The sequence below is a fragment of the Trichechus manatus genome, unplaced genomic scaffold, assembly GCF_000243295.1.
Source record: "Trichechus manatus latirostris isolate Lorelei unplaced genomic scaffold, TriManLat1.0 scaffold00037, whole genome shotgun sequence".
Taxonomy (NCBI): domain Eukaryota; kingdom Metazoa; phylum Chordata; class Mammalia; order Sirenia; family Trichechidae; genus Trichechus; species Trichechus manatus.
Genome location: NW_004443973.1, coordinates 13299503 through 13325576, shown reverse-complemented (window position 1 = coordinate 13325576; position 26074 = coordinate 13299503). Strand labels below are relative to the sequence as shown.

General features: G+C 38.5%; 1 protein-coding gene across 2 annotated transcripts in view; it reads left to right on the top strand.

Annotated features, from left to right (window-relative positions):
- Window positions 1–3634: 3634 nt before the first annotated feature.
- Window positions 3635–26074, top strand: part of GORASP2 (golgi reassembly stacking protein 2) — a 36152-nt gene continuing 13712 nt past the window's right edge. The window contains exons 1-4 of one of the 2 annotated variants that reach the window (XM_004375525.2): window positions 3635–3943; window positions 23450–23530; window positions 24735–24938; window positions 25393–25479. In XM_004375525.2, coding sequence (XP_004375582.1) covers window positions 3881–3943; window positions 23450–23530; window positions 24735–24938; window positions 25393–25479 — 435 coding nt within the window. In that variant the 5' untranslated portion in view covers window positions 3635–3880. Of the gene's footprint in view, window positions 3944–14941; window positions 15002–23449; window positions 23531–24734; window positions 24939–25392; window positions 25480–26074 lie in introns of those variants that run through there. The other variant, XM_023730580.1, reaches the window with a different exon arrangement.

The window sequence follows — 26074 nt, the reverse complement described above, 5'->3', positions numbered from 1 at the left end:
GTGTCTGTTGGCTGCTTGAATGTCTTCTTTGGTGAAGTGTCTGTTCATTTCCTTTGCTCATTTTTTAATTGGATTATTTGTCTTTTTATTGTAGAGTTGTTGGATTTTTGTGTAGATTTTAGAGATTAGACCTTTGTCTGACTTGTAATGGTCAAAATTTTTTTCCCAGTCTGTAGGTTGTCTTTTCACTCTTTTGGTGAAGTCTTTTGATGAACGTAAGTGTTTAATTTTTTAGAAGATCCCAGTATCTAGTTTATCTTCTGGAGTTTGTGTGTTGTTGGTTATGATTTATATCCTGTTAATGCTGTGTATTAGGGCCTCTGGCTTTAATCCTATTTTTTTTCTATGAACTTTATAGTTTTTGGCTTATATTTAGGTGTTTGATCCATTTTGAATTAGTTTTTGTATATGGTGTGAGGTATGGGTCCTGTTATATTTTTTTTCAGATGGACATCCAGTTTTGCCAGCACCATTTGTTAAAAAGACTGTCTGTTCCCCATATGATGGACTTTGGGCCCTTGTCAAAGATCAGGCAACCGTAGGTGGATGGATTTACATCTGCGTTCTCAATTCTGTTCCCTGGTCAATGTATCTGTGGTTGTACCAGTACCATGCTGGTTTGACTACTGTAGCTGTATAGTAGGTTCTGAGTTCAGGTAGTGCGAGTACTCCTCCTTTATTCTTCTTCAGCAGAGTTTTACTTATTTGGGGCTTCTTCCCTTTCCATGTAAAGTTAATGATTAGTTTTTTCCATCTCTTTAAAGAATATTGTTGGTATCTGGATCGGGATTGTATTGTATTTGTAAATTGCTTTGGGTATAATTGTCATTTTCACAATCCTGAGTCTACCTATCCATGAGCATGGTGTGTTTTTCCATTTATGTAGATCCCTTTGGGTTTTTTGCAGTAGTGTTTCGTAGTTTACTCTGTATAGGTCTTTTACATCCCTGGTTAGATTTATTCCTAAGTATTTCATTTTTTTAGGGGCTATTATAAATGATATTGTTTTCCTGATTTCCTGGGAGAGATTCTTATTGGTTGTCCGATTGCCCACAAAACAGCAGGGATTTACTGAGCAGTGCTCTCGTGTGATAGTTCTCAAACTTTGGTATGTATCAGAATTACCTGGAAACTAATAAATAATATATTGAAGTAGAATTGTGCTTGGATGTCTGTATTACTCCAAAGTTCCCAGGTGACTCTGATACATTCTTAAATTATCTAGTGCTGCTATAACAGAAATACCACAAGTGGGTGACTTTAACAAATAGAAATTTATTTTCTCACAGTTTAGAGGCTAGAAGTACAAATTCAGGGTGCCGACTCAGAGGAAGTCTTTCTCTCTCTGTTGGCTCTGGAGAAAGGTCCTTGTCTCTTTTTGAACTTCTGCTTCTGGGTGATCTTCATGTGGCTTGGCGTCTCTCTTCCCCCATCTCTGCTTCTCTCACTTGCTTGTTTAATCTCTTTTTCATCTCAGAGGATTTACTTAAAACACACCCTACACTAATCCTGCCTCATTAACATAACAAAGACAACCCTTCCCAAACGGGATTATAACCACAGGCATAAAAACCCATTGCCATCAAGTTGATTCTGACTCATAGTGACCATATAGGACAGAATAGAACTGCCCCGTAGAGTTTCCAGGGAGCAGCTGGTGCATTTCAACTGCTGACCTTTTGGTTAGCAGCCCTAGCTCTTAACCACTGTGCCACCAGGGTTCCAACCACAGGCATAGAGGCTAGGACTGACAACACGTATTTTAGGGGAATACAATTCAATCAATCCATAGCAATACCTAAGCTTGAGAACCACTGTTCTAGCACTTTTCCATTAACATAATTATTAACATGATCATTTATTCATTCATCTAACAATCACTTATTGAGCAACTACTTCTATGCCAGCCTTTGTTAGCACTAAGTATACAGTAGTAGGCAAGCAAAGACCCTGCCCTCATGGAGCTTACATTCTAATATGCAAATAAATATACACTGACTGAGTCTCTCCTTTTATATCCCAGTTCCAAGTCACCAAAAATCTGATTGGCCTAGCTAGTCACCATCATCCCTTTTGGGGCAGAACTCTTCCTAACAGGCCACATTGTAGGTTACTAGTCAGTGTAGGTGGTGGTTGCCCAGACAGAGGTCAGGGGTTCCCCTCCAGTCCAGTCAACTGTGACTCTGTGACTGGGGTTCTGTGGCACAGAACGCCCTCCCCCAGTTTGCTCCCTCAGCAAAACAAACTGGTTAGGAAGGGGCTATGGATGAGGAAGGCCCCCAGTCTGAATTATCCCTATGTGGCTGTCATACAAATACAGCAGGAACCAAACTTCCCCAGGGCAGTCTGGAGGCAAAAAGATTAGACTGCATCAGCCAATGTGATAAAAATGACCCTTCTATTATGAATCATTTATTTATTTATGAGAACTCAGAACAAATAAAACCCAGAATAGACACACAAAATTGTGTCTGAGATGCTTCTAATGGGAGATTTCATTTATGTATCTATTTGTAATTGTTAGTTGCCACTGAGTCTGCTTCCACTCATGACAAACCCAGGTATAATGATGAAACATTGCCTGGTCCTGCACCATCTTCATGATCATTGGTGTGTTTGCATCCATTGTTGCGGCCATCTTGCCAATCCATGTCACTGAGGGCTTTTCTCACTTTTGCTGGCACTCCACTTTACCAAACATGATGTCCTTCTCCAGTGAACAGTCCCTCCTGGTGACATGTCCAAAGTAAGCAAGTTGAAGTCTTGGACAATATTCTGTGATTCGTAGGGTTTTCATTGGCTAATTTTCAGCAGTAGATCACCAGACCTTTCTTCCTAGTCTTAGTCTGGAAGCTCCCCTGAAACCTGTTCACCATGAATGACCCTGCTGGTATTTGAACTATCAGTAGTATCACTTCTAGCATTATAGCAACACATAAGCCGGGACAGTACACAAACTGACAAGACAGATGGTGGGTTCTCACAGAGAGTGCAAACAAACAAAACAAAACAAAAACTTGGTTAGTCCTCCACGATTCTTTGGGGCAGCTGTTTTATAAAAGGAAAGTTTAGTTTCCCTTTATAAAATGGGCTGAGCTGACGTTGTATTTAGCTCCCAAACCAAACCCATCGGGGTCAGTCCATTCTGACTCAGAGTGACCCTAAAGGACAGAGTAGAACTACCCCAATAGGGTTTCCAAGGCTGTAAAACTTTACAGAAGCCAACTGCCACATCTTTCTCGCTGGGAGCAGCTGGTGGGTTCGGACCGCCGACCTTTCGGTAAGCAGCTGAGCGCTTTAACCATGCACCACCAGGGCTCCTTGTATTTAGCTCACAAAGGACAATATCATCACCCTTAGCGGCCCAACCAGGGACGAATCCAGAGGATAAGGAGCTTCTGAGATTTGCACCCACCCCTATTATTTTCAGCAGCCGCCCTTTCCCTACTTTTAACCACCAGGGGGCACTGCAGCCAAGGAAACGGTCTTTCGGGCAAGGAGGAACGCGTCTAGAAAAGTCTTGTCCAATGCAGGGCCCCGTAGCAAGGTGCCGAGACTGGATGAATCGTATTTCTTCTGTCTCGCGAGCACGAATACGGCACTCCCCGCTCTCCTCCAGCCCTCTCTCCTCGCCTGCGCGCGCTCAGACCCCTCCCGGTTGTGCGCGGCAGGTGGCGCTGTCTGCGGCGTCGCAGGGGCCTCGGCTGCCGCGGCTGCCGCGGCGACGATCTCCCGGCGGGCAGTGCGGCCCGGCTCTCCGGAGGCAGCGAGTGCCACGTCCCAAGTGCTACGCGGAGGAGCGGATCTAAGCGAGTGGTGCGCGGGGGGCGGGGAGCAACGCGGATCCCGGTCACACCTATCGCCAGCAGCGGCGGCCGCCATGGGCTCCTCGCAGAGCGTCGAGATCCCAGGCGGGGGCACGGAAGGCTACCACGTCCTGCGGGTAAGAGCTCCGACGGCTGTCCGGGAGCGGCAGGCTGGAGGCGGGGCCCGCCCGCGGGGTGGCGGAGGTCCCGACGGGCCCTTCCCAGGGTAGCCAGGCCCGACCCCGCGAAGGAGCGGTGGCTATGGCCGCTGCCTTGCCCGAGGCAGGTCCAGGAGGCCGCTCGCATCCCGCCTCTCCAGAGCGCCCCGGGCCCGGGGTCCACGGCTCTGGGAGGACGGGCCGGAGCCAGAGGCCACTGCCGGCAACACAGAGAGGGAGAGGGGCAACCTTGGCTCCTCTTCCTCCGCACGGCCTTCTCTGCCGCCTTAATTCGTAGCTTCCAAAGTTAAGAAAGGCTTGCCGGCAACGTCTGTAGAAGGGGTGACGGTGAAGGTAGCGTTTGAGCTTTCTAGAAAAGAAATTCTGAATCTCTCAAACTGGAGGCGGCGGATACGACGGCAGGTGTTAATTCACCTCGGCGCTGTGTGGGTGTCCGAAAAGGCCAGTTAGGCAGCAGAGTGAAAACGAAATGGCCTGGAGTAGGTTTGACAGGCTTAAATTTACTTGATTTTGACCGGACAGTTTTCCTCTCCTGTGTCACTCCAGACCTTTCCAATCTTTCCCTTCAACATTTTTTCAAGGGGGGGTACTTCCGTTCTATTCTAAGATTGCTGAGGGTGTGGTGAAGATAAAGATTTAGATCCACAATGGTAAAAGAGGCAATGGAGAGGAATGTTTTCAAAAATAATCTGGGTAAATTAAGGAAAACAACTTCACTCACCAGGATACGGAGAAACATAGTATCGCAAAAGGCGCTAGTTAAGCCCCTGCTTAGGCCCAGGGTTATGCGGTCGTTTTCTTATGAACCAGGGGTTTTAAACAGTAGCATTGGTAGTTGTGTGCTCTGACACCTGCGTTGAGTGGTAAAACGATGAACTGTCGACAGAGTGACCCCCATTGTGTAGTGCCATTAGGGAGGTAATAGAGTGTCATAGGCAAGAACATTCTCATTGAAAGCGAGAGTGCATTTTTTGGTGCTACCTTCCTTTTCTGCCTTAGGTTCCATGTTTTGGGTGAGACAGCATTCTTAAAATATATCATCCAAATATCTGAGTGATAGGGCTGTGATAGATCACCTTTCTGATCTCCAGGATTAATGTGTCTAGTTGTCTGTCCACTCCACTAAAAACCCTTCTTGAAGCTGAGATTTTGGTGGGAAAGGATGATTTTCCCAAAAAGAAAAGGGAGCCTCTGAACTGTATTACTTTCCTATTCTCTTCAGCTGACACAACCTCAGAGTGCCACACTGAGGGGGAAATGGAAGAACTGTCAGATCCCACATGTAAAGTTAAATTAGTGACAGTGCCTTTCTCTGTACTATCTAGTGTGAGTTTGAGTTCTCTAGTCTGAAGTAGGAAACCCTGGTGGCATAGTGGTTAAGTGCTCCTTTTATGGGGCAGTTCTACTCTGTCCTATAGGGTCGCTGTGAGTTGGAATCCACTCAACAGCAACAGATTTGTTTTTGTTTTTTTTTCTTACTCTGAAGTATGGAGCCCTGGTGGTGCAGTGATTAAGATCTAAGGCTGCAGTTCGAATCTACCAGCAGCTCTTTGGAAACCCTGTGGGGCAGTTCTGCTCTGTCCTATAGGGTCTCTATGAGTCGGAATTAACTCGAAGTCAGCGGGTTACTGTGGAGTATGTTGCTCAGATTACTAGTTGATTCTCACAGTGGTTGATTGTGGTCATGAATACATGCACTCGGGGAAACTCAGTAAAACACATTAGTGTTAATGAGTAAAAAAAGTTATGAGAGTTTGGAAGACAGATGTACGGTTCAGAAAGATTCCTGTTTAACAACTTTTGTTAATTACTTCATTCCAACATAAAATAAGTTGGAGTGTATTTTCTTTATAGGTGCTCCTCAGTAAATCAGTGTTCATATGTATTTTGTAATGCAAATGTGATATTAATCTATAAGTCTGATTTTTGGAAACATTGGGGGCAACCTTAGTTACCACTCTGTATCTGGAGCATTAAAAAAGATGAAATAATTCTTATTTAAGAGTTTTATTAGAGGGAGCTTTAAATCGTAAAGATTGTCTAGTTTAGGAGAATTTTTAAATATTTCCAAGTTCCTAACTCATTTGCCCCTGAGTCTGTAATTGGCTTCCTTATCTTTGTTTTTAGAGGAAAACATGTTAAATCTTAACATATAAAAATTTCTTCCCTTCATTTGTTATTACCTAAATGTACAGCAGTATGTTCCACACCTGGATTACTTACTGAGTTTGTAAACAGAGTAAATATCGCAGGAAACCCTTGGAGTAAAATTGCCCGTGTTCAACGAGTTCTAGAATGATTTAATTAGAAGTTACTTTTCTTTAATAATCAATTCCCTGGCCAGTTCCTTGTTAGTAAGAAGACTTGTATGACTGAGTTTTGAAATATCAGTTATAATGACGCCCTTATCCACTGCTGTTTTATTTTTGTTATTTCAGAGTCCCTATAATTCAGGTAGATTGAACTTTCCATTTTTTCCCATAATTTTTCCATATCCATTGTTAGGTTCTGCTTTAAACCTCTTTAGGGAAACAACTTTGAAATGGTTCCAGGGTTTTTGGCTATGAGCAGCGTACTTTCCTTTTATTGTAGTATGTATTTTATGTATTTTTGTATTAATACATTTTCATGTGGTTGTGATCATACTTTATACCCAGCTTCCCATCTGCACCCCATCTCATTACCCAGAAGTAAGTTCAGTTGATAGTTGATGATGATGTATCCTTCCAAGTGTTTTATGCGTGTGAAAGCATATTTACGTTTCTCCCCCCTCCCCCTGCCTCCCTCTTTTTGTTTCTTTTTTAACTAAGCAGTGTAATTAAGCAGTGTAATTATATGATACAAGTTGTTACACACCTTGCTCTTCTCACTTGGTAACATATCTTGGCGGTCTTTCCATAGCAGCACATAGAGATCTGCCTCATTCTTCCGATGAGCTGCATAGTTGTCTGTTGTACTGCTGTACCATAGTTTGGTTAAGTAGCACCTCCTGGTGTTGGATGTTTAGTTTTTCTTGTGTGTCTGTGTGTTTTGCTATTATAAGTACTTTTCTGCAACAAATCCTACTTTTTGTTTTTGCGTAAAATGATTGTTTTCCCAAATTATTGAATTTTAACGTTGTCTGTGTAAGTGTTGATATTCATTTTGGTAAATGACTACATCATTTTCTGATTACCAACACGTTCATTAGAGAAAATTTGTTAAATTCAAAACGTTTAACAAAGAACCTACATTACCTGTAATCCCACCATCTAAAGGTAAATACTGTTTAAGAATTTTTTTCCTACTTTTTTTTTTCCCCTGTGCATAACATTGCCCTGTAGGCATGTTCATAAAGATTTTGTATGATTGGCATACTCAATTATGGTATGTATAATTTTTTTATGAAACGTTATCATGAGGTATCTAACAGTTGAAGAATCGTTAAATAAACCTGAGCCTAACCATAGATTGGAATGCCATTAATTCAGTGACAGTTGCATCTCAAAACACTGCAGGCATGTGTGTGCCTCTCTGTGTGTGCATGTTTGCACACACTCACAAGCACACACGTACATGCAAGCGCCCAGGAAAATAAAACTGAAAGTTAATAAACCAGGATATTAAAAAGATCATTGGTGGGTGGTGATGTTTTTATATTCCTTTTAAACTTTAATATATTTTCTAGAATTTCTGCAGTGATCATGAAGTACATGTATAGTCACAAAAAATACAGCTATGAAACATTATAAAAAGAAGTGGACTTCTACTGGAGAATTTTAAATTTTGTTTACAATTCTTTTAAAAATAACATTTTATTTCTGTTTCCCTTATGCAGATTGCATGTTCACCATGAGTACAACTTTTATTCCTGTCCTCTGGTCCTAATGTCATTCAGGAAGAGTGTTCATCAGGGCTTCTCAATTTTGTTAGAAATTAATATAAGTTACTTCTTACAGTTGAAGTATCTTCAATGCAGAATTCTTGCCTGGATTTTCTGTTAATTATCTAGTAATCCCAGCAGGGCCATTTGAAAAATTAAAATTTTGGATTTGCCTCATGGATACTTGTTGTAGGACCTGTTTATGAATTAGAATATTCAAATTAATTCTGTTCTTCACTTAATACTGTTTAAGGTGGGGGATGTCTGAGGGCATTCTGGAACCAGTGTTCATGCCAGTAGGGGGACATGGAAAATCTTATGTTCACTATTGTTTATAATTTCCCCTGGGAAGGATTTTGAGGTGGTAGATATTTTGAAGGAAGGGTGGTAGATGAAATGTGTCTTCAGTGTAAGATCAGACCTCCGTCTCCTGAGCCATTTGCTGCAGACTGAGCAGCATCAGGTGCTCTCCTCAGAGGAGAAAGTAACTATACCTGGAATTATTTCTGAGGAAAATGGAATATCTACACCATTTCTACTATTATATGGAACTGTTCTTTTGTAATGGAGCCTCACTAATCTACATGAACTCCTGCTGCTATAGGATTTCAGTTTAGTACTTACTTTGAGAAAGTGAGTTTACAATTTTGTGATAGTCACATTTTTTTCCTTCTTGATTCTTATGGTACAGAAGTTTCTCCAACTTTTCAAACATATATCCCTTTTAAAAAACATAAAGATAATCTCACTACTACCTCCCTCTCACCCATCCTAAAAACAATGTTTGTAAGAAGAAAAAGAGTTGGGTTGTTGGATGATTTCAAATATAAAATTATAATATTCGAGAAGCATCATAAGCACCACCTAAGATTCTGACCCTATCCCAAATTGACATCTTCTAATAAAAAGTTGTGAAGTTGTTTAACTGATAAACATTCTTGGAAATTACTTTCAAATGTAGGAATCAGAATATTTCAATTTATTAAAGCCATAGAATACAATGTACCTTAGGACAGTTAAGAATTTTAAGTATTATTGGACACAAAATTTTCCCCATAGTAATAGACCTTGAAAAAATCAGTAGTTTCATATTGTTTATATGCACTATCATATTTATGTGATGAAGTGTGTTTTAATTCATGGATTATCAGCCTTACGATCTGCATTTGGGGAGATCTATTGGTGGTTAAGTACAGTTTCTGTCTCTGGTCAGTAAGTAGTAGAGTATACAGCACAGGTTCTAGTGCTTTCTGAGTTAGAGAATAACAGGGCCTTTTAATAGTTCCTTTGAAATTTTCATAAGAATTGAGGTTAGAGTAACCACTAACATCAGTAAGTTAACTTTACCGGCTTTAATATTCTGCTAGAAGGATTATGTTATTTTGATTGATTGACTAATAATAGTTAACAGTCTAGACTAGGAAATGTATATCTGTAAAAGTTTGATATGTGCTTTGGAATCTATTGTTTGCCTTAGGAGGTATGATTATCAATTAAGATGACTTTTTTAAAACAAGGTATTTAGAACCAAAGTAGTTACTTTGAGAGACTGTATACTTCTCATTTCAACCACATGTCTGTCAGTTTTTCAAACTGTGGTGGCTTGTGTGTTGCTCTGATACTGGAAGCTTTGCTACCGGCATTTCAAATACCAGCAGGGTCACCCTGGGTGGGTAGGTTTCAGCGGAGCTTCCAGACTAAAACAGATTAGGAAGAACGACCTGGCAGTCTACTTGAGAAAAAATTGGCTACTGAAAACCTTATGAATAGCAGTGAAACATTGTCTCATACAGTGCTGGAAGATGAGCCTTTCAGGTTGGAAGGCACTCAAAATACGACTGGCAAAGAGCTGCCTCAAAGTAACCAAAAAAACCCAAACCCGTTGCTGTTGAGTCAATTCTGACTTATAGTGACCCTGTAAGGCAGAGTAGAACTGCCCCATAGGGTTTCCAAGGAGAAGCTGGTGGGTTCCAACTGCCAATCTTTGGTTAGCAGCCAAGCTCTTAACCACCGTGCCACCAGGGCGCCTATCCTCAAAGTAAAGTCGACCTTAATGATATGGATGAAGTCAAGCTTTCGGGACCTTCTTTTGCTGATGTGGCATGACTCTAAATGAGAAGAAACAGCCGCAAACATCCATTAATAATCAGAACGTAGAATATACAAAGTATGAATCTAGGTAAATTGGAAGTTGTCAAAAATGAAATGGAACACGTAAGCATTGATATCCTAGGTATTAGTGAGCTGAAATGGACAGGTATTGGCCATTTTTGAATCATACAATCATATGATCTGTTATGCCAGAAATGACAACTTGAAGAGAAATGGTGTCACGTTCATCGTCAAAAGGAACATTTCAAGATCTATCCTGAAGCACAGCGCTGTCAGTGATAGGATAATGTTCATATGCCTACAAGGAAGACCAGTTAATACGACTGTTATTCAAATTTATGAACCAACCACGAGGGCAAAAGATGAAGAAATTGAAGATTTTTACCAACTTCTGCAGCCTGAAGTTGATCAAACATGCAATCAAGATGCATTGATAATTAGTAGTAATTGGAATGTGAAAGTTGGAAAGAAGAAGGATTGGTAGTTGGAAAATATGGCCTTGGTGATTGAAACAACGCTGGAGGTTGCGTGATAGAATTTTGCAAGACCAACGACTTCTTCATTTCAAATTTCACCAGTGTAAACGATGACTTTACACATGGACCTCGCCACATGGAATACACCAGAATCAAATCGACTATATCTGTGGAAAGAGACGATGAAAAAGCTCAACATCATCGGTCAGAACAAGGGTAGGGGCTGACTGTGAAACAAGAACATCAGTTGCTCATATGCAAGTTGAAGTTGAAAATTAGAGCAAGTCAACGAGAGCTGAGGTAACAACTTTGAATTTAGAGACCATCTCAAGGATAGATTTGATGCATTGAACACTAATGACTGAAGACCACACAAGTTGTGGAATGACATCAAGGGCATCATACATGAAGAAAGCAAGAGGTCATTAAAAAGATAGGAAAGAAAGAAAAGACCAAAATGGATGTCAGAAGAGACTTGGAAAGGCACTCTTGAACATAGAGTAGCTAAAGCAAAAAGGAAGAAATGATTAAATAAAAGCTCAACAGAAGATTTCAAAGGGCAGCCCAAGAAGACGAAGTTAAGTATTATAATGTGCAAAGACCTGGAGATAGCAAACCAAAAGGGAAGAACATGCTCGGCATTTCTCAAGCTGAAAGAGCTGAAGAAAAAATTCAAGGCTCTAGTTGCAATATTGAAGGATTCCATGGGGAAAATGTTAAATGACACAGGAACATCAAAAGAAGATGGAATACACAGAGTCACTATACCAAAAAGAATTGTTCGACATTCACCCATTTCAGGAGGTAGCATGTGATCAAGAACAGATAGTGCTGAAGGCAGAGGTCAAGCTGTACTGAAGGCACTGGCGAAAAACAAGCCTCCAGGAATTGATGGAATACCAATTGCGATGTTTTGTCAAACAGATGCAACGCTGGAGGTGCTCACTTGTCTATGCCAAGAAATTTGGAAGACAGCTACCTGGCCAACTGACTGGAAGAGATCCATATTTGTACCCATTCCAAAGAAAAGTGATCCAACAGAATGTGGAAATTATTGAACAGTGTCATTAATGTCACACACAAGTAAGATTTTGCTGAAGAGCATTCAAATGTGATTTCAGCAGGACATCAACCGGGAATTGTCAGAAAGTCAAGCCAGATTTAGAAGAGGCCATGGAACAAGGGATATCATTGCTGATATCAGATGAATCCTAGCTGAAAAGCAGAGAATACCAGAGAGATGTTTACCTGTGTTTTATTAACTGTGTAAAGGCATTTGATAGTGTGGATCATAACAAATTGGGGATAGTGTCATGGATCGAATTATGTCCCCCCAAAAATGTATGTATCAGTTTGGCTGGGCCATGATTCCCCGTATTGTGTGATTTTTTCCATGTGTTGTGAATCCTGCCTCTATGCTGTTAATGAGGGAGGATGGGCGGCAGTTGTGTTAGTGAGGCAGGACTCAGTCTACAAGGTTGGATTGTGTCCTGAGGCAGTCTCTTGAGATAGAAAAGAGAGAAGTGAGCAGAGAGACGGGGATCTCATACCACCAAGAAAGCAGTGCCAGGAGCAGAGCGCGTCCTTTGGACCTGGGGTCCCTGCGTGGAGAAGCTCCTAGTCCGGGGAAACACTGAAGAGAAGAAGGCCGTCAGAGAGAGAAAGCCTTCCCCTGGAGCTGATGCCCTGAGTTTGGACTTTTAGCCTACATTACTGTGAGGAAATAAACTTCTCTTTGTTAAAACCATCCACTTGTGGTATTTCTGTTATAGCAGCACTAGACTAAGACAGCATTATGAAGAGTGGGAATTTCAGAACACTTAATTGTGCTCATGAGGAACCTGTACCCAGATCAAGAGGCAGTCATTCAAACAGAACAAGGGGATACTGTGTGGTTTAAAGTTAGGAAAGATGTACGTCAGGGGTGTATCCTTTCACCATCTTATTCAATCTGTATGCTGAGTAAATTATCCTAAAGCTGGACTCTGTGAAGAAGAGGGGGGCATCAGGATTGGAGGAAGACTTATTAACAACCTGCAATATGCAGATAACACAACCTTGCTTGCTTAAAGTGAAGAGGACTTGAAGCACTTACTGATGAAGATCAAAGACCACAGCCTTCAGTATGGGTTATACCTCAACATAAAACAAAAATGCTCACAACTTAACTAATAAGCAGCATCACGATAAATGGAGAAAATATTGAAGTTGTCACGGATTTCATTCTACTTGGATCCACAATCAATGCCCATGGAAGCAGCACTCACGAAATCAAATGATACATTGCATTGGTCATATCTGCTGCAAAAGACCTCTTTAAGGTGTTAAAAAGCAAAGATGTCATTTTGTGGAGTAAGGTGCGCCTGACCCAAATCATGGTGTTTTTAGTCGTCTCATATATGTGTGAAAGCTGGACAATGAATAAGGAAGACCGAAGAAGAATTGATGCCTTTGAATTATGACGTTGGAAAAGAGTATCGAATATATCATGGCCTACCAGAAGAATGAACAAATATGTCTTGGAAGAAGTATAGCCAGAATGCTCATTAGAAACAAGGATGGCGAGACTTCATCTCACATACTTTGGACATGTTATCAGGAGGGACATCCCTGGAGAAGGACATTATGCTTGGTATTGTAGAGGGTCAGTGAAAAAGAGAAAGACCCTCAGATGGATTGACGCAGTGACTACACCAGTGGGCTCAAGCATAACAACGATAGTGAGGATGGCGCAGGATTGGGCAGTGTTCTGTTCTCGTGTACACAGGGTCACTATGAGTCGGGATTGACTTGACAGCACCTAACAACACAACATACTCCTCACTTGCATTGCAAGAAATTTTCTGTGGGCTTTTTGTCCCCCCCCCCCTTTTTTTTTTTTAAACACATGAGAGATACTTAAAGCATATGGTCGTAAATAAGTACCTTTTCATCTTCTGGGCCTGAATACATTGAGAGAGTATCATAATAGACCACCAGAGATCATCCTTGGGAATCACTGGATGCTAGTCCCAGCTCCATCACTTCGTGTTTCCTTGGGCTACTCTAGACTTGAGTGTCACTCTTTTTATCTGAAAAGTGGGGATAATGGTAGTATTTCCTTCATTTTTCTCACTAAAAACCAAATTAGATATTCTGTGTGAAAATACTTTGAAAACAAGTTAAGCACTGTTAAATGTCTTTATTAAAACAACACTGTCTACCTCACTGGTTGTCGTGAGGATTAAATTAGATATTTCATATAAAGTGCTTAGCATAGGGTATGGAATATGATAAAGACTCAATGCTAGCTGATACCTTTGTTATTGATATTTGCATTATTGTATCACCTGTTGAGAACCAATATTCTAGTGTTAATGCTAGTTAAAATTTACTGGTTGTAAACATTTTTGTAGTGTTTCCATTTAATCAGCCAGCAGCTACTTTCTGTCCGTGTACTTAACCCTGTACTTTATTGCTGTTTAAAACATGTTTTGGTTTAGATCTGACCCTATTAATTTTAGTTAGATGCCTGCTAATTCTGAAAGATCTCTTTTTTTTTTTCTACTTTAGATAAGAGTTTACAGAACAAATAGTTTCTCATTAAAAAGTTAGTACACGTGTTATTTTGTGACATTGGTTGTCAACCCCACGACACATCAGCACTCTCCCTTCTTGACCTTGAGTTCCCTATTACCAGCTTTCCTGTCCCCTCCTGCCTTCTAGTCCTTGTCCCTCGGCTGTTGTGCCTGATTAGTCTTGTTTTGTTTTATGGGCCTGTCTAACCTTTGGCTGAAGGGTGAAACCTCAGGAGTGACTTCATTACTGAGCTAAAAGGATGTCTGGGGGCCATACTCTCATGGTTTCTTCAGTCTCTTTCAGACCAGTAAGTCTGGTCTTTTTGTGTGAGTTAGCATTTTATTCTACATTTTTCTCCAGCTCTGCTTGGGACCTTCTATTTTGATCCCTGTCAGAGCAGTAAAAGATCTCATTTTTAAGGAAATTTTAAGTTTGTATTCTAAAAGATTGGTGAGTACCAGTATCCTTTCTATTGCTTTGGCCAGTGTTATTAAATACAAAAATTAAAAAAATTACTGAAAGTCTCTAATTAAAATGATCTTGCTGGATTTGATTTTCTTCATTGTAGGGATCTATAGATAGCTTTAGTAACAATTAGCTAGACTTATGGTAATTAATTCAATCTTAGAAATCATCTAGTCAGCCTCACTTTACTGCTAAAGAAAAAGAGGCACAGAGAAATGATGTTGCCCAAGGTCACACAGCGAGTTTTCTCTCTCTTCTCTAAGAAGCAAACACCTCAGTTGACATTTGAAGAGTGTAAAATGAAGTGACAAATTATCAAGAGTTGTTTCTTTTGGAGCAGACATCAGTTTCTTTGGACATTGTTTTCCTAATACAGAGATCTTTTTAAAGAAGCTGCTTATAATGATGAGTTTTTATTTCCTTTTATTTACCATTAGAATTTTATTTCAAATTACTTTCTATGTTACAGATTACATCATAGGGTCAAGGAAGCATGCTCTTTAGGTTATTTTGATGGAACATGTGAACAGAATGTTTTAGCAGGTGAGGATTGAACTCACCTAGTCTACTGCAAAATTATTTACCACGCAAATATCTCTCAAGTCCCAAATAAGGAAACTTGGCCATTTGCAGACATTGAAGAGCAGCCCCACCACCACCACCCGAAAAATGCCTTTTATAACCATGAAGGATTTACATCATGTTCCCAAATCTTTTGCCAGGTCTTGATCACTTAAGCATGCGCATACACACACACATACACACACATAGATAACATGAGGTAGTTAGTGGCATTATGTGGATAGTTGAAGTGAGTCCTCATTTAGGTGTTACTTGAATTTACTTTTTAGTCTTATTTAACATCACTACTGTTTTTAAAAACAGAGGTGAGGGTGTTAACACTAAATAGAGAGAGAAAGGAGATAGCAGTGTGAACAGAAAAGTCATTCAGAGGGATTTACCTACATTTTAGGTGTGGAGAAGATGTGGTAGAATGTAATATGCAGTAATAAAAAGACGAGACAGTTACACATTCCACTTAGTCAATTTTATGGAAAAGTCTTTATGCTTAGAAAAATGAAGGGAGATAATTCACATACCAACCGTAAACCTGGGAAAATGTACCTTTGCATGTCACCTTGTAAAATATCTAGTCTGGTGATCTTTGTTTCTTTTCTTTGTTATTTTAAGGTCGCAGATCTTTAAGGTAGCTGATTTGTATACCTCAGCCTGGAAGTATATAAGTAAATAAAACCAAAAACCAAACCCATTGCCATCGAGTCAGTTCTGACTCATAGTGACCCTATAGGACAGAGTTGAACTGCCCCATAAGGTTTCCAAGGAGCAGCTGGTGGATTCAAACTGCCGACCTTTTGGTTAGCAGCCAAGCTCTTAACCACTACGCCACTAGGTCTCCTATGTAAGTAAATAGACCAGTGCTATTGGGAAGATGACTTCCCCCTCACTCTGTCCAAGCCTTTCTCTTCTGTTTTGTGACCCCTTCCTCCAAGAAAAGATTTAAAAGAGAGAGGTTCGTGCAGAATGAGCTAAACCTGATAAAAGTAGTGTTATTGGAACCCTTAAAGTTCTGGAAGAAGAGATAGATGCTTACCTGGAAAGCAATCAGTGAGGAACAATTAGGTCTTTATGCAATTAGTTTTAAAAAAAAGAAAAATTCAGGCTAGCTCTGGTAAACGTTTCTAATCCAGGATCAGAAGGTGAGGGAAAGGCAGAAGTTTAAATGATTTTTATTACTGGAAGTTGATTGGACAAAACAGTTCATGGTATCTTGTAGGGCAGTTTTTTCTAACTTTATTACTGCTAAAGTAAGAAATACATTTTCCATTCAATCTGGTACGTACTACGTTTCATGGAAAGTACTGACCTTTATTAAGTCATGAATTCTTGATGTTTGTCTATTCTATCATGACTCACTAAGTTGACTTCAGAACCCACTGAAACTACCCACAGTTTTGATAACACCACTCTAGGAATTATTTCTGGATAGTTGGTAATTCAAAATCCAGCTTCTGATCATTGGTGCTAATTTCTTTTTATGTAATGAGAATGCTCCTTCACTGTGCATTTTCCATCAAAAGCTTCTTGTTTTTTGCTGCTTGGACAGTAGAAGAAATCTACCAAATTTCATCTTGTTTATTGTAGCTATTTTTTCTAGAGTCTGTATGGAAAGAAGTATTGTGATTTTTAAGATAACCTCACAATACAAGGTTTGAAGTCTTACGAGTGCCAGTAATTGTGTTCATAATTTGTTTCTTAATTGTTCAAAATAAATCCTGTGGCCTGAGAATTGGAAAAAGTGCAACCTCAACATGCTTGTTAGAAACCTCAGGGAATCACTTTGTGTATAGTCAAGCTTTTCCTTAAAACTGAATGTTTATTGCATTAAGTATCAAAATAATATGAAAATCTGTTTTTAAAGTGTATCCCATGCTTCCGCAGCATATAGATAGGTGCTAAATATAATTTAAGCCCTTTGTGTCTTAGTGGTCATTATGACTGTCAATCATTGTGCTGTATCAGAATACAAATCTTGTAGTTATTGCCTAGACCTGTACTGTCCGGTATGATAGCCTGTAGCCACATTGGCTATTTACATTTAAATGAAATTAAAAATTCAGTTCCTCAGTTGCACTAGCCACATTTCAAATGCTTAGTAGTCACATGTGGCTAGTGACCACCGTAATGGACGGCGCAGATATAGAACATTACTATCATTGCAGAGTTCTATAAGCAGCTAATGTCAAGAGACTTTCATATGTTTGTATTCTCAACAACAGGACACAATCACAGTTCCACCTTTTATATAAATGCATAGTAAGTAACTCACTAGGTACAATTTGGTAAGTGGCTCTAGACTGATGCCTTTTTTGTTTGTTTTTGTTTTTGTAATTTTTATTTCTTCTCACTTTCTGCCAGCTATCTGTTTTTGCTACAGTTAAGTGGCAGTAGCATTTCTTCTTTCAGTTCTCTTCCTCCTAGTGGCTTGGAAATCAGATAGCCAAATTATGTATAATAAATGCAGATAGAATCTGAGAGTGGTCCAGAAGTGTTCTTGTGAAGAATGACTGTACATGAAAGTTACTTTGTGGCCTTTACGTTGACTGCTCTGAGTCTTTTTTGATTTAATTACAGGTTCTCAGCTGTGGTCCTTATAGGTGAAGTGTTGGGTATTCTCTTAGATTGTAGTAATGTAATTAGAAGGAGCGTATCTTAAAATATTTTATATTTAAAAAGTGTACGTAAGTGTACAGCTTGATGAATTTTCACAAACAACGCACCCGGGTAACCAACATCCCGTCCCTTTCCAGTCATATCTACCAAACATCCTCTCCACCCCCTCCTCCTTACAGGTGAATACTATCCTGATTTCCAAGAGCATAGATTATTTTGGCCTGTTTTTGTGCTTTATGTAAATTGAATCATGTGATATGTAGTGACTTCTTTTGCCCAAATATTGCTTGTGAGATTTATCCATGTTGTTGCATGTTTTTGTAGACCTTCCATTTCATTAATTTATTGTATTCCATTGAGAGAATATACCAAAACTTATTTTATTCATCCTGCTGTTGATGGGCATTTATGTAGTTTTCAGTTTTTGACTATTACAAATAGTGCTGCTGTGAACATTCTAACCATTTGTTTTTGGTGATTATGTGTATACTCATTTCTGTTGGGCATATACTTAGGAGTATTGGGTCAAAAGGCATACATATCTTCACTATTAATAGATATTACTAAATAGTTTTCTAATTTTCACTCCCACCGGCAGAAATTGAGGTTTCTGATTACTCTTCATCTTAACACTATTTTCCATCTGTTTTATTTTGGCCCTTCTGATAGGTGTATTGCATTATGGCTTAATTTGCATATCCCTGATGACTTTTGAAATTGAACGCATCTTTTTTTATTTATTGGCCATTTCGATATCCTCTTTTTTTAGTGTCTTCTAAAGTCTTTTCCCCATTTTTTTAAACAGCTTGATTGAAATTAATTTGCATACCATAAAATTCAACCTTTTTTAGTGTGTACAATCCAGTTGTTTTATTATATTCGCAGAAGTGTGCAACCATCACCACTGTCTAATTCCAGTATATTTTCATCATCCGAAAAGAAACTCGGTACTCATTAGCAGTGACTCCCCACTTCGCCCCTACCCACAGTCCCTGACAACCTGTAGTCTACTTTCTGTCTCTATGGCTTAGCGTATTCTGGACATGTCATATAAATGTAATCATACAGTATCTAGTCTTTTGTGGCTGCCTTTTTTCAGTTAGTATGTTTTCAAAGTTTATCTCTGCCATAGTATGTATCAATACTTCATTTCTTTTTATTGACAATATTCCATTGTAGGGGTATACCACATTTTGTTTATTCATTCATGAGTTCATGGGCATTTGAGTTCTTTCCACTTTTTGACTATTATGAATAAAAATGTCACAAACATTCATGTACAAGTTTCTGTATGGAGGTGTGTCTTCAGTTCTCTTGGATATATACTTAGGAGTGGGATTGCTGGGTTATATGGTACTATGTTTTTAACATTTTGAGTTATTGCTAGACTGTTTTCCATAGCAGCTGCACATTTTACAATCCCACCTGTACTCTAAGGATTTCAGTTTCTCCACAACATCGCTAACACTTATTTTTGTTTTAGCCATTCTAGTGGATGTGAGGTGGTATCTCATTGTAGTTTTGTTGTCTCTTTTTCTTAATGATTTGTAGTACTTTTAAATTTGTTCTGAATACAAATCCTTTGTTAGATAAGTATTGTAAGTATCTTCTCCATCTCTATGGGCTGCCTTTCACTCTCTTAATGGTGTCTTTTGACGAGCAGAAGTTCTTAATTTTGTGTAGTTCAGTGTATTAGTTTTTTTAGTTTCTAGTTGGTGCTTATTGTGTGCAGTTTAAGAAATCTTTGTGTACTAGAAGGTCTCAAGATATTCTCCTGTGTTTTCCTCTAAAAGCTTTATTGTTTTACTTTTGACCTTTAGATCTGCCATCCATCTGGAATTGATCTTTGAGAAGCATCATTGTAAAAAGTGATTTGTCTCCTCTTCCGAGCTGACTAACTTTCTATAAGTTCTGTTTCATTAAAAAAATAAAGGCGGGCGGTGGTGGTCGTGGTGGTGGTGGTGGTATTTAATTTCATGGTTGGAAAAATAACATAGTATCCAGGAATTGGTTGGGTGTAAAGATTTGTCCTCAGGTGATAATGGCAGAGTTAGGAGAAAGGCTTAAGATTTGTAGGGCTCCTGTCATATGCCAGGGACTTAACGAAGCACTTCATAAACTTGAGTTCACTGAATTTTTGTAACATTCTTATAAAGTTGATGACATTATCGCTTACTTGCAGATGAAAAAACTGAGGCCCATAGAGGTAAAATAAACTTTTCCAAGCTCACACAGCTGAAAAGTGGGCAAAACCGTGGCTCAAACCCAAGTCAGTCTGACTCTAAAACTCCACTGTTTTTCCACTTTTCCATTTTAAAAGAGCTTGCAGAAATCTTAGTATTAAAGTTTCAGATTTAACCTATTCGTTTTAAATTGCCATGTATATATACTTTAAAAAAAAAAATTAAGGTGGTTTGAAGGAAACAGATGAATCAACAACTGAGATCTCATAGGGGACAAAGGTATTGAAGTGGTAATCTGATGGTTGAGAGATTAGGTGCCTAAGAGATTCTTGTCAGTGGGTAATATTTCAAGAGAAACTTAGACTCTGTGAATGTTTAATTTACTGTGTTGGAGATCGTATTTTCCATCCTATGAAATATAAGAAATTTTCTTAAAATATAATAGGGTCAACAAGAGACTCCCTTTGCTGGCATCAAAGGAGCCCTGGTGGCGCAGTGGTTAAAGTGCTCGACTGTGAGCCAAAAGGTCAGCAGTTCAAACCTACCAGCCACTCCTCGTGAGAAAGATGTGGCCGTCTGCTTCTGTAAAGATGTACAGCTTTGGAAACTCTACATTTCCAAGTTCTACTCTGACCTGTAGGGTGACCTGTAGGGTCACTGTGAGTCGGAATCGACTCGATGGCAGTGGGTTTGGTTTTGGTGTTCTGCTGGTGCCCTAGCAATACATAATTAAGACACCTAGTTGCCAGAACTGTGCTGATACTAATGATGTAAATAAACTCGGCAGGAAAATTAATTTCAAGGTCCATTAGAAACAGAAAGGAAATCAATGTTTCTAGCAAATGAAAATGGAAAAATAGAATTAGGAAGTTATTTACATTTATTTATTTTAGAAGTCACACTTAGCTACTGAGTCCTTTTTGAGTTATAGGAGGATGCTTGTAATGGTATTGGAAACTTTGCATTTAAAGCAAATAATAGTAAAACTTTATACTTGGAGAATAAGAATAAGATCAGTATGTGGGGTCAACTTTCTAAGTTGGTGATGACATTAAACTTGTGGTGGTGGCCTCAGTGGAGAAGTCTGAAATTTATCGGTGAACTAGTTGGGCTCTAAATAAAGTACCATAAGTGGTCTGTTAGAAATACTCAGATTCAGAGAAAAGATTAGATTTGTTCCCTAGAAAATGAGAAACTTCACTGGGGGGAGAGGGATTCCTAGGGATCTGTCCTGATCCTCCTCCTTCATTTCATGTCTAATTGATAGACACCCAGTGTACAGGCATTGCACACCTAATAGATCATGGCTCTTTTTCCCTCCTAGCTGTGACTTGATCTCACATTTCTTCTCATTATAGCTTCAAGCTGCTACCACTTAGCTTTCTGAGTAGGCATTTGAGAAGAAAGCTGTTCTGGGCATTGGACATTTTGTTTGATAATATATAGGATATAAAATTCCCCCCTGCCTCCCATTTAGGAAGACTGAATATAGAGAAGCTAAACAGAATAGACACTGATCATTTTTATTAGTGCTGATGCCTTTAAATAATAAATTCCTTTGATATTTAATTAACTTGTTTAATTCACGAAAACGATTTAGTCCCAGATTTGTAGGAAAACTTATGTAAAGGGAGATTAAACAGTTTTAGTAAGCTAAACATTGAACCACTTTTGTAATGGATAACTCTCTTTTACTCTGACAAATGAAGAAAATAAGGTTTTACTTTTTCAGAGGCAATGATCATATAATTCAGCTTTAAATAAATAATTAAAAGGTAACATTAATCCAAGAAGTAATGAACGATTCCGATGGATATTGTCTGGCATTAGAGTGAAGCATTCTGGGAACAATCTGGGTTCCTTTTTGAAAGCTTAAAAATGATTTTTTACTGTGTGACTAGCTACAGCTTTATGTATGAATGAATGTGTATCTATTATTTGCATAACTTCAGTATTGACTATTACAGCTGTTTGGGCTATTATAGAAAATCAGTCTACCAAAACAATGCAAGCTTTTCATATTTGTAGGATAGTTTTGACAGTACTTTATAATGTTAAGCAGAATAAAAAATTCTTTGAACATTTAAAAAATATTTTTAAAAAGGAAATGCAAAGTTGATTGTATTGGCTTTTTCCTGTTTTTGTGATATTACTACTATTACTATTGCTGGCTACTAATGTTTTATTACTGTAAATTTAGAAAATTTAATAGTTGATTTTAATCCATTTTTTTAATCTGGAATGCTTAATACTGAATTGTTGAGAAGCTGAGTAACCTTAATCTTTCTTGGGTCCTTTATAATCTGGCCTCACCCTTTCTTTCCCACCTTCTTACTGGGCTTAGAGCTGGGAGATGTACTTTTGAGTGTCATCTCTGCCACTAGCCAGCTGTGGGACCAAAGACATGTCACAGACTGGCATTTTCACCTGTAAAATGAAAGAATTGCACAAAATCAGTGGCTTTTAATCTTCTTTGAGTCATAGAGAAATCCTTTGAGACTCTGATGAAAGCCATGGATCTTTACACCCGGAAAACTGTTCGTTCATACAAAAGGTTACATATAATTTCAGGACTTGCGGGTATTTCCCGAAGCCATCCACAGACCCCAGTTTAGGATCCCCTGGATTATAGGATTTCTGGGGCAATTCTAGTTTTCAAAATCTGTAATTCTGTACTTCTGTCCCATACCACCCTGTTGTTTAGCTACACTGAATTACGATTCTCATTTTTCATAGTCCTGCTTCTGTGTTTTTATTCATTATTTTTTCGGCTTTGAAATGTCCTTCCTTATCTCCTATCCATCTTCACCTTTGAAAGTTCTTTTTGAAAGCACAATTCAGATGTCATTTTTTTCCTTCTGTGAAGCCTCTTTAATCACAATTAATCTTCTTAGAACTTTGTACAGTGATTAGAGGGCTGTGTATCCTCTGACTCTCCTTCCTCTTCACACCTCTCCCCAGACAGATCGTAAATTTCTTGGGGTCGGTGGCTGTGTTCCTGTGTTAGCTTTGTAACTGAGTAGTGCCTTGCCAGGAGCAGTTATGGAATAAACGCTCACTAAATTAATTTGAATTCATCATTCAGTTACAGTGGTTTAATGTCTGCTATGTCATGGACTAAGAGCCCTGGTGGTGCAGTGGTTAAGTGCTCAGCTGCTAACCAGAAGGTTGGTGGTTCGAACCCACTAGCTGCTCTATGGGAGAAATATGTGGCAGTCTACTTCTGTAAAAATTTACAGCCTTGGAAACCCTTTGGGGCTGTTTTACTGTGTCCGATAGGGCTGCTATGAGTTGGGATTGACTAGACGGCAATGGGTTTTTTGGTAAATCATGGGCTAAGTGCTGGAAGGATGCCCCCACCAAAAAAAAAAGTGGTGTGAAATGGAACCATACAGGGCAAATCTCACTGGGGAGATGATCTGGAAGAATGAGTAGAATTTAGAGAGCAGGAAGGGTATTTTCTGGGAGAGACAAAGAGAAGTGAGAGAACAGTCTATACCTATATTTCATTATAAATGCTGTTTATTTTTACTGAAGAGAAATAGCTATTTAAGTTTAGCTTAAAATTTTTAGTTAAGATTTTCAGTTTTTATATTTGACATTTTTGTTTTCACAGGTGCAAGAAAATTCACCAGGACATAGAGCTGGACTGGAGCCATTCTTTGATTTTATTGTTTCTATTAATGGTTCAAGATTAGTAAGTTCAGCCTTTTGTGGTTTTGCCTATAGTATTTTGTAGTCTTTTGGAAATGGAATTTTTTAAATGTATCTGGGATCGACGTTTATTGTTTTTAAAAGAGGGTTTTAAGAAAATGTGCTTTCGAATGTCCAGGGAAAGTTACCCAGTGAAAATGCAAGTTATAAAACATCATGTACAGTATAATGCCTCTTTTGTGAAAATAATTGTGTGTTATTAAACATACTAGTATGTCAAGTCTGAAATACTGTATCTGAGACTCCAATGACTATCTTAGGGGAGGTAGAATCATGGGAGACTTGTAATTCATATATTAAATAATTTTTGTAAGCAGGAAGAGATAATTAAGATTGAAATATTTGCTTTTTAAAATATGTCAGTTTTGTAGGTTGTTGATAAATGGATTAGTAAAGACTTATTCACAAATAACTTGTCATTTTTCTTGAAACTAAGATCCATGATATACAAGTAATTTTACTAGAATCAGAGAGATGTACTCCAAAAGTGTAGAATTAGAGCTACTTGTTGTAAGTTGCTTTTGGTTTGCCCATAGTAAATTCCCATAAGAAGGAAATTATAATCTCAGCAAAGAAAATTCTTATGACGGTAGCTCCTTGGTTGGTTTATTTTTTCAAAACAATCTTAACATTTTAGTTCTTACTTATCAACATTTCCCATTTAATGGCCCTTGTTTATGTAATGAAATATTTAGTATACCATGTCCATTTATTTTCCTTCCAGTTTCTAATAACATAATAAAATATATATATAGGAGTACCGTCGAAAGTCAAACTTCAACCTCAGCGAATGTTTTAGATTTAAAAACCAAAGTCATCCCAGATTCACTAGTAATGTGACTTTTTATGAAGTATTTTGTTTGTAAGCCCTAGATCACTCCTAATAATGTTGGCTTGCAAATTCCATAATTTATAGTCAACTAATGAAAAAAATCAGTTGAACTTGTTGCTAACCTAAGAGCTGTTCTTAATTTCTTGACATTCTTTTACTTTGAAGAACCTTTGAATGTTAGTGAAGCTTTTTTTCTTTGCGAGCTTAGAAACAGTTATGCTTTACTTCTTGCCTATTGAATGTTTTGTTTATGTTGATAATTAATATTACTATTATAGGTCTGTAGGATACTTAAGCTAAGATTGGTTAACATTGTTTGTATCTATTAAGGAAAATTATTTCTGTGTGTTCACAGAATAAAGACAATGATACTCTTAAGGATCTACTGAAAGCAAATGTTGAAAAACCTGTAAAAATGCTTATCTACAGCAGCAAAACCCTGGAGCTGAGAGAGACCTCAGTCACACCAAGTAACATGTGGGGTGGCCAGGGCTTGTTGGGAGTGAGCATTCGTTTCTGCAGCTTTGATGGAGCAAATGAAAACGTTTGGCATGTGTTGGTAAGTATCAACCGTGAGCTGTTCCTTTTAGTTTAAGAAAGCAATGTAGAAAAACGTCTTTTAACAGTGCTTGTCTCAGATTTGGTAAGATTATAGGTGTTTTTTTTTTCTAATTAGTATTATTTGACTGTTTTTAGTTTCTGAATATCAGCAGGCATTGCTTTTGAAATAGGGATTAAAAAGAAAAAACTTGAAGAGAAGCAAATATAATTTATCCATTAGAAGAATACATGTTAAAGCAGATATCTATAGAAGTATTTCAAAACATTTATTAAATATTCTCTAATTTTTATGCTTGGGATTTCTAAATATATATATTCTAGAATTTTTGACATTGTCTAACAAGATAAGGGTTTAGGTTTTTTTTCCTTGTCACTATAAGAACTGTGGACTATTAAATTTGGAAGGTTATATTATATATTAAATTTTGGGGTGTGTTTTTTTGTCGTCCTAGGAAGTGGAATCCAATTCTCCTGCGGCTCTAGCAGGTCTTAGACCTCACAGTGATTATATCATTGGAGCAGATACAGTCATGAATGAGGTAATTAGTGTATTTATTAATAATAAAACTATATAACGTTTTTTCATTGATGTTTGAATTCAGAAGTATATCTACAGACTTTGCATTTAAAGTAGAAATTTAGATCTTTGCTAGTCAAGATAGCTTATGCCTCAGGGTGCTTAATGGAACATCTGGGAGGCATCTCATTAGGCATAGATGTGAGAAAAATACAACAACAGTGTGGCAATTCCAAAGATTTTGTGTATGGTATACAAAAATTTCTTGTGTAACCTCAAGACAAATCAAATCCCCGTTTTAGTATTTTTGCTTTTTAAGGTGACAAAATTAGCTTGACTGTTAGTTTTGCTATTTTGCTATTGTTGTTGTTTGTCGTTGAGTTGTTTTTGACTCGTAGTGACCCCATGTGACAGAGTAGAACTACCCCATAGTGTTTTCTTGGCTGTTATCTTTATAGAAGCAGATCACCAGGTCTTTCTGCCACAAAGCAGCCGAGTGGTTTGAACTGCCAACCTTTCAGTTAGCAGCTGAGCACTTAACCATTTGCACCACCAGGGCTCCTTTTAACTATATTAGTCACATCCTTTTCCTGGTCCAGTAGCTAGCAGAAGTATAA